Here is a 16,752-nt window from a genome sequence, read left to right as displayed (position 1 = left end):
ATGAAGTTATTTAAAGTAAAATGCCTATAGAAAAAGAAATGGCCAACTTTTTTGATAAAAAAGTATAATTTTTTTTAATAACAATATATTAAATAAATTATAAAATATACATTAATTTGTAAAAATGTTAGAATGTTTCTGGGTTTGCGTAACCCTGTGTACCATTAATAAAAAAATGCACAAAAGTTAAAAATCACAACTGGCTGTTGACACCACTAATTATTAACTGTTAACTCTGCAAAAAATTGTCAATAGAAAAATACGTAATGGTGAATTTTCATGGCTAGCTTTGTTTTTAAATAAATTTTTATGCAATTTTCCTTTCCTCGCGTAAGAACGTATACCCTCAATCAGTGTTTTCACTACAGCACGAGAATCACACATATTTTTTTCTTTTCTCGCATTAAAAAATTATTACCGCAAGAAATTTGCGCATTCTATAAATCAATTTCAAAATTCTCGAATTTTGGAAAAAGCTTCGCATTACGCTATTTAGAATAAAATTTGTTTCACTTTTCTTCCTGGATCTTTCATTATTTTCAACATCTGCCCCGTTTTATTTAGCTTCCCTATTTACCAGTATTGTTTAGAACCTTTTCGAACAACAGAACACTACCCTTCGAAACCACGGAACCCCTTTCAGAACACATTTCTCTGAAACCACGTGTTTACCGTAGGTAAGGTTTCCTCGTGTACGACATTCAAATTTTTTATGCACTAATGTAAGATGGACAAATACCTTGTAAAAGCAAAATCTTCTATGATGATGTAGCAGAAATATTCAATGCTTTAAAAAATAGAAGACGTTAAAATTGTATTATAAATTATAATTTATAATTAAAGAAATGATTTTTTTTTCAAGTCTATTTGTGTTTTTTTAGTTTTTAGAAATCTCACTTAACTTTTTGAAATCTCGCCCTGTTTTTGAGAAAGGGTGAGAAATTCTCACCCATTTTTTTTCTATGATGAAAACACTGCCTCAATAAATCTTCCTGTACCCCTGGGGGTACGCGTAGCACACTTTGGGAAAGGCTGCTATAGAAAATGATATTTGAAGATGATAAAAGATGATAATGATTTAAAACATGATGAATTTCTTAATAAATTAAAATAATTTTAATTTTTTATAAATGGAAGTATAGAAAAACCTAATTTATTAAAGAATTGTTAAAATGTCATAATAAAATTTTATTCATATTTCCTAATTAACGAATTGCATACTAAGCATATACTTCACAACAAATTGCATATTATGTTCACATTTTCTATTGGCTTACTTTATTTTTATAATCAAGTACTCTTAAATACATAAACCAATTCTTATATTTTGTATGAGAAAAATATAAAGATAATCATTTCCTTTAAAAAAAGTCGATATGAAAATGATTTTTTATATCATATTTGTTTAAGTTTTATCTATTCTTTTAATACTTATTAAGCTACTAGTAGAAAGCCTACAGCACAAAACTACAAATTATTACAACATTTGCAAATGTTTTTTCACATTAATTTTCATTTTAAAAGGAAACAAACAAATGCGTGAAAATTGTTGCATTTTAAAACATCTCTTAATTTGTTTCTAATGAAAATTTTAAAACTGTATTGAGTGAACACTGCAAAGAGCAAAAGTAAAGAATTTTTTTTTTTCTGTTACTTGATTACAGACTAAACTGTATAGGGATTGATTCTATTCTTTTAGTAATATCACATAAAATTCTACTTAAATTCTACTACATAGAGTATTTATAAGATTATGTAGAGTATTTATATGATTATGTAGAGTATTTATATGATCATGTAGAGTATATATATGACTTTTAAGGTTCTTGTATTTGCTAATACAAGAACCTTAATGTAACATAGATTAACATAGCACACCATACCGTTTTCGTCGTAAATTCTCTTTCTCCTTCAATCTACTAATTTAAAGTGTTGAGAAAGTGAGTTCAGAAAAACCTAGAGTAAGCCACGGAAGTTTCAAGTATGGAAGAGAAAATTTTAAAATATACAAATGAAAATTAATTTTGAGATGATAACTTAGGATTATGTAGCAGAGAAGTTCTCTTCAAATCTTTTTGTTTGCATTTTAATATTTTGAAGTATTTTTTTCAACAATTGAAACTTAACGACACACTCTAGGTTTGCCTGAACTTTTCTACACTTTAAATTTTAAATTAGTAATGAAATGAAGGAGAAAGAGAATTTGCAATGAAAATTTTATTCCGCAGTTTGGCGTTCTCCTGCATTTATACTGTAATAATCTTTGGCTAACTACCTTAAGGTGGCAGACAAGTCTGGATTTATGAAGATAGTGCTAAAAATTTATTTCATACATTTTCTGGCTCGATGCTGATTTCTTTCATTCAGTCTCTGTAAAAATTTTATTTGTGTCAAATTGTGTTCTTTTTTTGAAAGGTTGCACTAGGCACTGTGACAAGCATTGAGGAGGGCATTGAATGGCTGAGTTACACTTACATGCATCAACGGAAAATGGGAAATCCTTTGGCTTATGGTTTGAAACCAAAAGATGTGAAGGTATGTTCTTCTACATACGTTAAAGTATAGTGCGTGTGTTATACCACAATAGGCATTATATGTTTCCTAGCTTTATAAATTTCTTTAATTTCTTGAACTTATATTTTTTAAATCATTCTTAGTCGAATTTTAAATACATTAAACCAATTTTTTAATTTTTATTACTTTTTATACTTATTATAGAATATTAAATATTTTATACTTTTCTTAACAATCAATATAATGGCTAGCTTTTTATTTGGACTGTAGGACTCATTAATTCACTATCGTGACTAAATCGAAAACAAAAATCTATTTTTAACTCTTTATTCCTTACCAAAAAAAATGTTTCAATTACATGGTTGTACTAATTCTCACACTCTTTTTGGCCACATTCATTTTTGCCTAATTATTTTCAAAATTTAATATTGATTATGAGGGATTAGCTTTATTTTTAGCTATATTATGTTTTGATAAATCGCCAAACATGAATCTCTTCCCACTCCTAACTATCTGTTGTGGACTGGGTACTTCGGCCTTCCGGTCCCAACCTTCAAATAAAGTATATCTTTACAAAATATTCTTGATGTAAAGAGAATGATTTTCTTGATTCCTTTGAGAGACTTCTTTTCTTTATTTTTATAATTTTGGAATGTGACCATCTTCAATTTAATATTTACTTAATAAATCAATTGTTCCTAAACGATTTTATTCATGCTTCTATGATAAATACCCCTACATCATATCCAAATTGAGATGTATCTGAAACGGCCATAATGCTTTAATTCTATTAAGAAATTAAAGCCCCCTTACCACTATAGACGAAGAATTTTGATTAAAACTATTGCAACAGTGCACAAAAGAAAAAGCAAACCACCCTGAATAACTTTTGATCTAAAGTTCGGACCTTCATGTTTTGGAATTTAATCTTAATGGTTCGAGGGGACGATCACAAATATTACAACTAATATTAACTAACTTGGGTAAATAGTATTTTACGTTACGAAATCATACGTGAAGCACAAACTTTCTCTTTATTAACATACCTTTTTTTCCCAACAGATTTGGATTTCTGACTCCACAAATATTAAGAGTAGCCGCAATCTGGAAAATATGGTCCCAAGTTTGGACCCTTTAATGTTAATTTTGCTTTTTGTGTAATCTGTATTTTTCTCAAGAACTTTTTAAGCTAACTAAAACGTTTTTCTCACAGTAATAAAATTCATTTACCTAAAGATAATTTCACGCAAGGAATATTTTTTTAGTAAATATTACTTTTTATTATTTTTCTTTAATAATAGTCGTAAAATTTTGAATTGTAAGGTGTGCAATTTTTTACATAATTTTAAAGCAAATATAGCAAAGTGAAAAATTTGAGTGAAATTGGTTGAATAGTTCTTGAGAAATTGTAATTTAAATATATTACCTTTTTTTCTTATCTATGGCAACGCTAAAGAACAAAGTATAAGAAGGAAGAAAAAGAGAAATTTTTTTCTCCTTAGGGTTCAGCAATACTGTAAAAATAAATGGATATTAAAACCACTATATGATAATTCATGATTCAATATATCAAATTATTATTTATTTATTTTTTTTGTTTTTTGGAGGAGGTCAAACCTGAGGATCCTTTTGATTTTTGAGAAAAAATAATTTTTCATGTAACAATGTTTTTTTTTAATGACTGAACCCTGGTGAACCTTGAGGCATGTACCTGAACAATTTAGTACAGAAATAATTGTAATTAGGCAGTAAATTGTTTTACAAATTTTTCTTTTAATGTCCGATATAAATATCCAAAGTTAATACTCCCCCCCCCCCAAAGTGAGCTATAGACTCTCTAGAGCAGTGTTTACCAACTGGCGACCCGCAAAGCCTTTTTTTGTGGCCCGCAAACTAAAATATATTAGTTGTCATTTTTTTGCGGACAATTTTCATAAAAAATCTATATGGATTTGAAATACTTTTCTTTCGTTAAAAAAAACTTAATTTCTTCGTTTCTGTGAAATTTAACATACCACTGGTGCAAAAAAAATTTTTTCTCAGGTTTTGCATCCAAGAAAATATTTATTCAAATACAAAAATAATTGCTCATGTTGCTCTTTTTTTTTATATTTTGTGAATATAAATTAGCATGTGCATATCAGAAATTCTCTCGGAGAAATTCTCCGATTTAACTTTATGAAACCACTCATTTTGGACGAAATTATTTACATTTGTAAATTTTAGAACACAAGAAGGTAATGAGTATCATGTTTTATTTAAATTCTTTGACTTGAATGTGGCATGGGCGGTAAAGAAAAGAAATTTAATTTCAGATGCTTGAGAATTTTTTTAGTCGTTGATATAATTCCTAATAAGTAAAAAAAAATTTTTTTTGTTGATAAAGTTGCTGCCCTCCGTTTGACTGGTGGCCCTCGACCTCATGTAAGTTGGAAACCTCTGCTCTACAGTTTACTAAGGAAGCAAAACTTACCTAGAAGAGTGATATTCCACTATAATTTCTATTCAAATAAAATCTACTGGCGTTTCTTTTTTTTTATAGGATGATTACTTACTGAAAAATCACAGAAGGAAACTCCTGGAGACTGCAGCCTTGAAGTTAGACAAAGCAGCCATGATTAGGTATGATATGAAGAATGGGTATCTTCATGTGAGTGACACGGGACGGACTGCCAGTCATTTTTACATTAATGTGGAAACAATAATTCGATTCAACAACAAACTGTTAACAAGTGATGTTCCATTTCTCTATGACGGAGAAATATTTGGATTGATCTCTGAAGCTCAAGAGTTTGACCAGCTTAAGGTATTATCAGATTTGGTTTCATTTAACACGAAACATACCACAGCCGGTCGAATGACCGTTTAAGAACTTTTGCTTCAAAAATGAGCATATCATCTTATTGCTTTTGCACATTTGACTGCATGATTTTTTCGAACAATTATATACAACAGTTAATATCCTATTATTATTTCTGTATTTTGTATGTTTAGAATAATTCTTGTCGTATACCTATTTCTACCACAACCGGTCATTTGACCGGCAGAACAATTTATTGCTTTATGAGTTTATCGGATCAGAAATTACGATGTTATGCATGTTCGACGTATTGCATTCGATTATAGTTTCACATTTCTACAAAAGCTGTTTGCTTAATTAGTTCAATCAGAATCACTGTGAATTCAAATTTGAAGTATTTAAAATTTTAAATTGGCATTTTTGTGTAAGAAAAAGTGAAAAAAACTAAAAGTTTTGGTAGGTAGCTTATATATTATTTTGATTCATTTCTGACTAACTTTTAGTTTTTACCCAGAAAAATGTCAAAACAATCAAGACAGCACAAGTTCTTAGAAGAAATACTATTAATTATGAGAATTATGGAAATAATAATAATTAGAAGAAATATGTTTCCGGAAAATGTACAATGGAAACACCCCTGTATGTAAAAAAATGTGTTGAGCAATTAAAAATTCTAATTCTTTGTGTTTGCAATACAAGAAATTGGCACTATACAATTATGTTTAATTATAATAAAGTTTTTTTTAGTTTATTTCCCTCCTAACATCCATATTTCATACATTCAATCAAGAAACATAAAGTCCAGTCATTTGACCTACTATGGTCCAGTCATTTGACCTACTATCCAGTCATTTGACCTACTATCCAGTCATTTGACCTACTATCCAGTCATTTGACCTACTATCCAGTCATTTGACCACTTGATTTTTTTTTTTTTTTTTTAAATAAATCCTGATTTTCCTCAAATAAAATAATTTTTTGTTTAATAAAAACATAGCTGTCAGCTCTACTAGATTTTCTAGTATACTACTGGATTCTACTAGTTTCTCCCGGTCTACTGGTTTTTGCAGGGAATTTTAGAAAATTCCCTAAAATTGAGTAAGTTTCCTTAAAAAATCCGTAGAATTTTTTGTGCAGATTACTGCTTGCTTCAATATTTAAATAAATGTCTAATGCATAAGAAAGGGAGCCTCATTTATGAAATTCGATTGACTCTCTCTGTCTGTGATGAATTAAATGCTCATTACTATTCAAAATTATGAATAAACATATATATAAAATTTCTTGATTATTTAATATATTTTGCAACAATTATCATTAAATTTATACAGTAGGGAACCGATTATCCGGAACGATCGGGACCATCGCTATTCCGGATAACTGATTTTTTCGGTTTTCTGAATCGTTACAAAAAACCGTTTTTTTTATTGTTAAATCCAACTGGAAAAAAAAATTTGGAAATAATCTTAAACAGAAGAAAAAACGATGAAGTAATACACTAATGATTATTTCCAAAATGATGGTATGGTAAACATCTTTTAAAAAAAAACGAAAAATCCTAAAATCTTATGAGGAAAAAAAATTTTTTTTTATTAAAAATGGCGGGAAAATTTACCGAATTTCGTTCCGGTTTTATGGTTTTCCGGTTTTTTGGTTTCCAGATAACGGGTTCTGTACTGTATTGTTGTCTTAAAATGTTGGCAGCTATGTAAACGCATTTCAGTTATGCTCTTTAGTTTTATATTTATTTAAATATAGGTACTTTTTAAGTACGGTAGAGTCCCGATTATCGTAGTTAATGTGGACCACATTTAACTCGAATAACCAAAAACTCGGTTAAAAGTAAGAGTATTAAAAGAAAAATGAAAAGGAGTAGGTATAAATCTAATATATTTAACTAATTAAAAATCTTACTTAAAAATACTTAAAGAGCATACTTACGAGTATTAAAGTCCTTAATCCTTTTTTGATTTGCATTACTTTGGCACTTTTTTGCGGAAATATTTCGTCTAGTTTTTAGGAATATCAGGAAGAGGCTGTTGTCGCCTCTTCTTGTTCTATATATTCAATAGCACTTCCGATAGCTTTTAGTCCATCTGTATGAAGATTTTCATCGTCATCATCTTCGCTAGATTCATTTTCATTACTGACGATTTTGACGGTCATTTCCTCAGATCGAGCTGTTGGATTCCGTTTTCCTGAGTGTTTGAAAGATGAAATTCAGAATTTTTTTCGGTGGTAGTTTTAAAAATAAACTAGAACAAAAAATCATTGAAATATTTGATAGCTCGGTTAAAGCAGAAACTCGAATAATCGGGACTCTACTGTATGTAGTTGCATATGATTATGAAAAAAAACTTCTTCATACTGAAGGTAATTTTTTTGAACAACCTAGGGCCTACGCTGACCGCCGACTATTGGTGTTTGACCCGCGGGATCTTCTGAACTAGATAAAAAATTTCTTTTAATTTGTTTTTTTTTAAGCATTATAAATGTTCTTTTAGTAAAAATATTTAACTCAAATTTATATTACTCTATAAAATGCATATATGTTTTTTTTTTTTTTTTGCACTTCCATTCTGTTAGGTTCCTTTACGTTAGAACTTATATCCCCCTTCCAATATTTATGTACATATATAAATATTTGACAAATTAATTATTCTGAAAAACAGAAAAAGTTTTTTTTTAAAAATTTAACAGTTTTTTTTTTTAGTTTTACTTAAATTCAAATAATTGAAAACATTTAATTTTCTGCACATATGTTATTAAGTTTACTGATAAAAATATTTGGTGCTTAGAGCACTAATGCTTAGATTAAAATTATCATATTTGCCACCAGCATGCCTAAATATGAGTGCAGCCCTTCATTAATCTACGTGCTGTGCAAGTGGCCCTTCACTCAAAAAAGTTGTGCACTCCTATTTTATTCATTCAGTATTAAGTTTTTAACAATTATCTAATAATTTTAGTTAGAAATGTTAAATATTTTAGTTATAGTAGTAGAGAATAAAGAAAGATAACTAATAAGAAATTGAGCCATATGAAACTGATTTTTCTAAAGAAGTGTGATGAAATAAAATAAAAGCAAACAGAAGTGTGATGAAATAAAATGAAAGCAAAAAAAAGTGGATGAAATAAAATGGCAAAAGTGGATAAAATAAAATATTTTTTGATATGATTTTAAAAAAAAAAAATTTTTTTTAGAAAAAATTTCTGTTTTTAGGTAAGAGATGATGAATCAAATGAGTTGGATCAGTTGTTGCATCAGTGTCCTCATAATGTTCCTCTGGGATGTGAGAATCGCGAAGGAAAAGTTAATATTCTGCTTCAGACTTATCTTTCTAAAATTTCGATTGAGGGATTCTCTCTTATATCGGATCAGCAGTACGTCATCCAAGTGAGTCTCTTCTAAAATTCAATTCCAATAATCAGTTAAAAAAAAAGAAATTTTTCCTTCCTCCCTATGTTATTTCAGGGATGCATTCAGGGCATCCGGATTTTCCGCTTACTGCGATTTGGAAATCCAAGGTCCAGAAGTTTCAAGAAATCATCAGTCACATTTACGTATAAAAACTCTTGTGTGTTTTATTTAAAAATATTAGAATAGAGATTTATGCTTGGCATCTCTTTCATTTGTAAATATTTCCTCTGGTAGAATAATTAATGTGATTAGAGATGAAAATAAACTTATACATAGTTATTCATTTAAATAATTCTGCGTATAATTTATTTAGAATTTCATGTTTTGAAAATTTCAATGATTTAAATTTATAAAGACATTACTTTTTTATGCGTCATTCATTATTTTACTCGAGAAATTTTCAGAATTTTTGAGTTGGGTTCAAAATCACCCCTGTACTTTTAAGATTAAGATGTCTTGTTGTACAAGCATTTTATTGTTTCTTCTGTCCTGGTTTCTCAAGAAGGCATTTGCTATTTACTTCAATTGACAACCTGTCTTAAAGGCATCATTCATGAAAATATTTCAGTAATTTGCTATGAATAAAATTTTCTCTACGCTTAATTGTGGAACAATCAAAAGTCTATCTATAGTTTGTCTAATGTAAATACTCCCCAAGCCATTTGTGTGGACCCCTGGCGGTGACTATGTACGGCAACGAGGTATAACCACTTCAAGTAGGGGTGTGGGGCCATTGTTTTGGCTCGGGTCGGAGACAAACAGAATCTTTTTCTTCCGTCTATTGTGAGTTAAGAGAAGCTACCCTCCTTCTTGTTTCCATAGCAGCAGACAGCCTAAGACTTTGTGGTGGGGAGTTCCTACCATAGACAAACTATAATTATTTTATTTGATTCATTCTGTGACGGCTGATTATTTGGAGCGATATAAGGCTAGAGACCGGAATATTTTGCATTTTCAAACGCATCACATGACCAATAATAATATTTTGACTTTCCTAAACCATAAAACAAGTATAAGAAACAACAGCATGCCAGTTGTACAATTTTAAATGGTATTAAAATATTTAAAGAAAATGTTTATAATTTTATGACCAGAAAATATCAGCGGATTTTATAAATTTGTTAGTCACTTTTCTCCTTCATCTAGGCCTCTTTTCCGTGCATTTTGATAATAAGCCCTCCTTACTGCCTGAATTTGGCTCTCTTTTAGAGCAAGAAGAATTTTAATCCAAGCCCGCAGCCTCGATACAGAGGATTACATAGAGACATCAAATAATTTCTTCTGTCCTTAATATGATGATAACTAATCTTCATTGAAAATGACATAGATTAATACTATGCAAAATGCATGTGTTAAAAAAGGAAGGAAATGTCCTGCATATCTGTTAGAGTACACTTTTACAGACTTTGGTATACTTGTATGCTCCACCTCTGATGTTCGCCTAAGAGTGATTGTGTCGCTTCCTTCATTAAGTATCACTTTTTACGATCAGACTAAATCTCACTGTGTCTAGGACTGAATAATATAAGAAATCTTTAGTCTGAACCCAAAACCTTTTTTCAATAAATGTGCCCACTTTGGAAGCCCATCTCACCACTATTGCCTCTCTCTAATTTAATGGCACAACACAGCATTTTTGGTAAAGATTCATAATAAATGAATTAATGATTGACCACTATATATATATCGATTGCAAAGTTGTACATTTTTTGTTTTCTTTTAGAATTCAACTCGTATTGCCAGAGCTTTATTTGAAATAAGTCTACGAAAAAGTTGGGCACTCCTCACCAGCGCTTTCCTTAAAATCTCGAAAATGTTAGAGAAGCAGATGTGGAGCTCTGATCCCCCAACATTTCAGTCACCTCTGCATCAGTTTCCTGAACTCAGTAGAGATGTCTTGAAAAAAATCGATGTGGCGTGGGAACGCCAGCACATGACTGTTGAAAGAATGCTCGAATTGGAACCTGAAGACATAGGTAGGCGTGCATTTTTTAACATTGTTTGTTGTAAAGTTTCTTCTGGAGCAAAAAAACACGCCGTAGAAGAAATCTGCGATATTTCAATCTGGAATATTTATAACATAAATAAAGCGTTTTAAACTTATGGTTAAATGAATATTATAACATAAATAATTTCTCTCATGTCCAAATCCAAACAGTGTTAATTATTTTTTCTTTCCAGTCAGTCACATTCAACAGTTGACACCAGGGTTGGGATTTTGGACGTCCTAAACTGGTTTTGGACAGGACACGTGGGTTTTACTGTCCTAAACTAGATAAAACTGTCCTAAACTGGATAAAACTGTCTTAAACTGGGTAAAACTGTCTTAAAGTGTCCAAAACCTTTAACCTTGGTAAAGGGTAAAAATTCAATAGGTGTAACCATTGTACACATAATAATTGTATGTATCAATAAATATTTGATATTTTTTATACAATTTACTTTAACTTATTAAAGGAAAATAATATAATAGGAAAAGGTTTATAATTTTTGAAGCTCCACAGTTCATTGAACAACAAAAGTGAATACCTAATCCTTTAAATATAAATATGCTTTAAATACTGATAAATAAAGTTTTTGCATAAGGATAAATAATGCAATATTAAAAAAATAATAATTTTTTTAAAAAAATACTAAATTTGTTTAAAAATTAACTTTTTATTTTTCACTATATTTTTTAAAATTTTTTTTATAACTTCTGCATCACAGGATGATAAAAAAAGACATCTATTTTTAAAAAAAATTGTTTTTAAATAAAAATATATTAGTTTAAATTGGAAATACAAAATAACTGAAAAATGTGTTAACAGTTTTGAAGGGCATAACATCAGTTTCAGTTACTGACATTGATGTATCACCACTATGCTAAGAGAATCGAACATGAATGAAATAAAAGTATTCTTGAATAGTACTATAGATAAATAAAACTGTTTATGATTAACCCCCTAATAGCTTAACTTGTATGGCAAGGTCAAGCTTCAGTTATGTACTATTGAATTAGAGGACCAATTGAACATAATTACTGATTAATAATCCTTTGTTTAATGTTAAAGTTGAAGAGTCAAACAATATTAATGAAACATTATACTTTTAATAAAAACAAATATTCTCTAGTAGATTTAATTATCAATATGTTATTAGTTCTATGTTTGTTTTACCTTTTAAATATTGTTCAAATAAAATTGTAACATAATTTGAGTAAAAGGGTTTTGGACAGGACAGTTTAAACCAGGGTTTAAGCCGTGGATTAATCCATTCTGTCCTAAACCTTGCCAACCCTGGTTGACACATTATCAGAGAAACCTGAAATTTTCAGGAAATTTTGTCATTTTATGCCAAAACCTTAATAATAACTTGTGTTAAACATGGAGGAAAAAAAAAAACAATTTCAAAAACTTCTCTGAGTTTAAAATTTTTTTTTGAATTTCAGGGATCAGGAATATCAGGATAAAAACAATCAAAGAATACATCAGTGCCCAAATAAGGCAACTCAATATGAAACATTACTTACATCACATATTATGTTTACATTTTCTTTGTTCTTGCTTAATATTGCTTTCATGATTTACTTATAAATTTATAAAACATGCATCACTACATTATAAGGTTAGGTAACACTCTACGCTGTAGAGTCTACAATATTGGCAAAAAATTTTTTGTAACTTTTGATTGCTATTACCTGTAATTATGATTATGTAAGTGTAACTATCTGTTATCAGTTACAGTTGTAATCAATTACTGTAATTGGTTCCCAACTGTGGAAGATGCCTCCAAGCAAAAGCCATAAAAAGGCTGTTCTCAGCATGTGCCTTCATTTGCTCTGTGGGGGAAGGATGGGGGGTGCATTGCAAGCACGAAGTTTAGGCAGCAATGTATGGGAAGCTCAATAATTGGACCGATACTCCAACAGGGTGCATCCCTGATCCTAAGATGTAAGACCAACAAATGTGTGAAAGGGGTTTCTTTTCATGTTGCATGCAGGAGTGAAAAAACGCCCCCTGTAATAGACGACATTGTGCGCCGTATCAGCGAGAGGCCTGAATCTAGCATTGTCCCAAGCCGTTCACTTGTTTCCCCTAATAAGGTATGGCAATTGTTGTGAGATAAAGAAATACATCTCTACCATGCACAGAGAGTTCAGGACCATCAGATTTCCAGGTATTTGTCAATTTTGCCACATGGTTTCTCTAACAGATGACTGTGGATCAGGAGTTCATATGTTGTTCACTGACGAATACATCTTCACGTGTGAGGGTATTTCAAATAACATGTGTGGACAACTGGAAAACCCATACTCAATGTGTCCCTCTTCATTCCAGCAATGTTTAGTTTCGCACTAACTGTCTGTGCTGTAATTATGCACGATAGTCTGATTGGGGCCATTCCTACTGCCAATACGCCTGGATGGGATTCATACTTTGTGTTTTTGCAAGAGGCGTTTATTATAATTATTAAACCGTGTTCCAGCTCACATCACATGCATGAGGTTTTAGCGTGATGGGACAACATCCAATTACATTATTAATCCGTGCTTCGGTCCCCACGTGACCTTGCGTCCTAATGCCACTTTGCTGTTGCATGTACCAGTCCATTACAATGTGGATGTGTGTAACGCCTTTTATTATATAAGTATGATATGATAAAAGATATTGTGAATTTTGAGTAGTTCCTGTGATGGGAGACTTAGTGTTATTTAATTTCTTTTTGTGGAATAAAATGTTGTTCTTTATTTTATCAGTTTTGTTTCATTCTATCTCTGTTAGTCCTGTATTCCGTCGACATCATTTCCTGACACAACATGTTACGGCTTGCGTTTTGGCCATGGATTGTAAAATAATTTGTGTTTACCTAGTTTTGTTCTACCCTCTAACATGTTTACCATGAGTTTTGGGACACATGAGTTTATAATTCATTTATAATGTGTGGGGCGAAGTGTCAACCTTCATCTATGAAGAGGTACCCCACCATAGAATTGAGTTAACGTGTCTTATACTAGTTAATTGGAATTATATTTTTGTTGTGGTAGATACACTACTGTACTCCCCCACCAGAATTATATCTGGGATGAAATTCGATGAACGAATACCACTACTTAATTCATTGCTGTTTTGCGAGAAGCCAGGAGAGCTGTATTAAGATTGCCGTACTTTTTTATGCTGATCGTGAGAACTGTATTAAGTTCACGATAGTAGCCCCTCCTGTGTTGCCATCAGCAGTCGATTGTACACAAGCCGACGTTGTGTGTAATCGAGACTGAGTAGCAGGCAGCGCGAGGAGGTGGATAATGTCGCAGTCACAAGTAGCAAGTCAGCTGTTCAATGCGTGGATCATCCATCGAAGTAAGCTTGTTCAAATCGTAGTTGGCATTTCTGCCAGGGTAGGTTTGTTCACATCACTTCCGGGTCACCAATGTGGGGATAGTAGTTTTTGACAATGTCAACCATCATCTATGAGAAGGTACCCTACCATAGAATCGAGTTAACATGTCTTATATACTAGTAAATTGGAATTATATTTTTGTAGTGGTAGATATAAACTGCATAATATATTGTTACTTTTCAATTAATTTGAATGTGCCTCGTTAAATTTAATTGATGTCAGTTTTTATAAGTATGGAACAAATATATATATTTTCTTAACATTCAGTTTTATTGCAGGTATCATGACACGCTGTTTTCGAGAGAGGCACACTATCAAGACTTGTCTGCAGTACATACCCAATTTGTTAATCACTCCTGTTGTCCAGCCTATTACAGACTGCATACTTCGAATAACTTTGAATATTGAACCTGATTTTGTGTGGTCTGATAAGCATCATGGTTCTGGATCAGAAGCATTCTGGATATGGATTTGTGATCCAGATAGTGATCGTATTTACCATTTTGAGTACTTCATACTGCCCCGAAAACAAGTAATCATTTAGAGTTAATTTTGTGTTATCCTTGAATGTTTAACATGTAGTTTAATGTTTTCTGTTAACTGCCATAAACAGATTTTCCTAAACATTTAGAGTTAACACTAAACATAAAAATACTTAATTTATACTTATTTCTACCATAGCCGGTCAAATGACCGGACTTTATGCTTCTTGATTGAATGTATGAAATATGGATGTTAGGAAGGAAATAAACAAAAAAAAGCTTTATTATAATTAAACAAAATTGTATTTTGCCAACTTTCATGTATTACAGACACCAAGAATAAGAATTTTTAATTGCTCAACGCATATTTTACACATACAGGGTGTTTCCGTTGTTCTTTTTCCTCAAGCATATTTTTCACAATTTGAACAAATTTTGATGTATATTCAAACGATATATATTCAAACTCATCATTTCCAACCAGTGTATCCTCATTTTCAGAAAATCCATCTTCTTCAATTTCAGAAAACTCTTTGCCTATATTATTTATTTCTTCTAAGTACTTGTGCTGCTTTAATTGTTTCGACATTTTTCTGGGTAAAAACTAACAATTAGTTAGAAATGATGTATGGCTATCAAAATAAAATATAAAGCTACTGACCAAAACATTTAGTTTTTGTCACTTTTTTTCTTACACAAAAATGCCAATTCAAAATTTTAAGTCATGCTTGAAATTTGAATTCACAGTTATTCCGATTGAACTAATTATGCAATAGTCTTTGCAGAAATGTGCAACTATAATCGAATGCATTACGTTGAACACGTATAACATCATAATTTCTGGTCCGATAAACTTATAAAGCAATACGTTGTTCTGCCGGTCAAATGACCGGTTGTGGTAGAAATAGGTATACAACAAGTATTATTCGAAGGAAACAAAATCCAAAAATAATGATAGAATATTAACTGTGTATAATTGATAGAAAAAGTCATGAAGTCAATTGTGCAAAACCGATAAGATGATATGCGCATTTTCGATACAAAAGTTCTTAGACGGTCATTTGACCGGCTATGGTATGATTAGTGTTACATTAGTGTTAACTCTGAATTTTTAACATGTAGTTTAATGTTTTAACTCTTAAAGATGGGTAATCTTAAGCATTTGGTGTTAATTCTTAATGTTCAGCATATATTTTAATTTTTTGTGTTACCTCTCTAAGATAGGTCATCTAAGATGGGATATATAACCTCGTACATCCTAACTCTACTGGTTTAATAAAAAGCTCTCTTTATTTTTGTACATTTTTGAAAATTCTCTAAAATTGAGTATGTTTCCTTAGGAAATCCCTATTGAATTAGAATTTTCGCACAGATTATTACTTGCTTGATGTAAGTGTTTATTAATAAATAATGAAGCGAGCCACATTTATACAAATCAGTTTAAAACTTTTTTGTTCTAAAATGCTCAGTTTATTTTTATTCAGAGCTCCATTTTAAATTAATTTTAAAAAAAAGAACTCCTACGTCATAACTATCTCTGATGAATTAGATGCATATTTCCATTCAAAATTATGTGTAAACTTCATATGTAACATTTCAAGTTCACTTTGTCAATCATAACTGTAAAATTTTGCAGTTTATCTATTTTGAGGACTGTAAAAATCCATAAAATTTCCCATGTGTAAAATATATATTGCCTTCTGCATCAATTACCACGAAATTTGTATTATTCCGTAAAATCTACTGGATGTTTTCCCACCCATGTTGGTAGTCTATGTTATCTGAATATCGAACAAGACTTACCCAGAATTACATTCAGATAGATCGTTTATGATTTAAGGCCAAGCCGTGTACAGGTTTTTATCGTTCAGCATGGCTGATACGCAGAATACTGATTTTCTTCTTTGATTTCTTTTTTATATTGTAAATTTAATAATTTATTTATACCACTATCAGTAATAAGTAAAATAATTTTTTTTTCATTTTTGACAATTCCTTCTTGATGTTGCTATTTCCACAAACATTAGTATATTATTTTCATTATAAATAGATGATACAATTATTCTAGCAAAGAAAGTCTCACAGTGGACTGATCGTAACGACACAGTTCCCAGTAGAACACAGAAGTCAAACATAAGTGGTTGCGGTCAGTAAGC

General features: G+C 30.7%; 1 protein-coding gene across 4 annotated transcripts in view; it reads left to right on the top strand.

Moving 5' to 3' along the window:
- obe (activating signal cointegrator 1 complex subunit obelus) overlaps positions 1–16,752 on the top strand; it is a 119,567-nt gene that overhangs the window by 41,324 nt on the left and 61,491 nt on the right. For all 4 annotated transcript variants that reach the window (XM_087167016.1, XM_087167017.1, XM_087167019.1 and 1 more), the window contains 5 exons: positions 2,416–2,535; positions 5,057–5,320; positions 8,538–8,711; positions 10,459–10,711; positions 14,393–14,646. In XM_087167016.1, coding sequence (XP_087023142.1) covers positions 2,416–2,535; positions 5,057–5,320; positions 8,538–8,711; positions 10,459–10,711; positions 14,393–14,646 — 1,065 coding nt within the window. The remainder of the gene's footprint in view (positions 1–2,415; positions 2,536–5,056; positions 5,321–8,537; positions 8,712–10,458; positions 10,712–14,392; positions 14,647–16,752) is intronic.

This window comes from Parasteatoda tepidariorum, chromosome 7 (assembly GCF_982258835.1).
Source record: "Parasteatoda tepidariorum strain Cologne lab strain chromosome 7, Ptep-v5.0, whole genome shotgun sequence".
NCBI classification, from domain to species: domain Eukaryota; kingdom Metazoa; phylum Arthropoda; class Arachnida; order Araneae; family Theridiidae; genus Parasteatoda; species Parasteatoda tepidariorum.
This window is presented reverse-complemented; position numbering and strand designations above follow the sequence as displayed.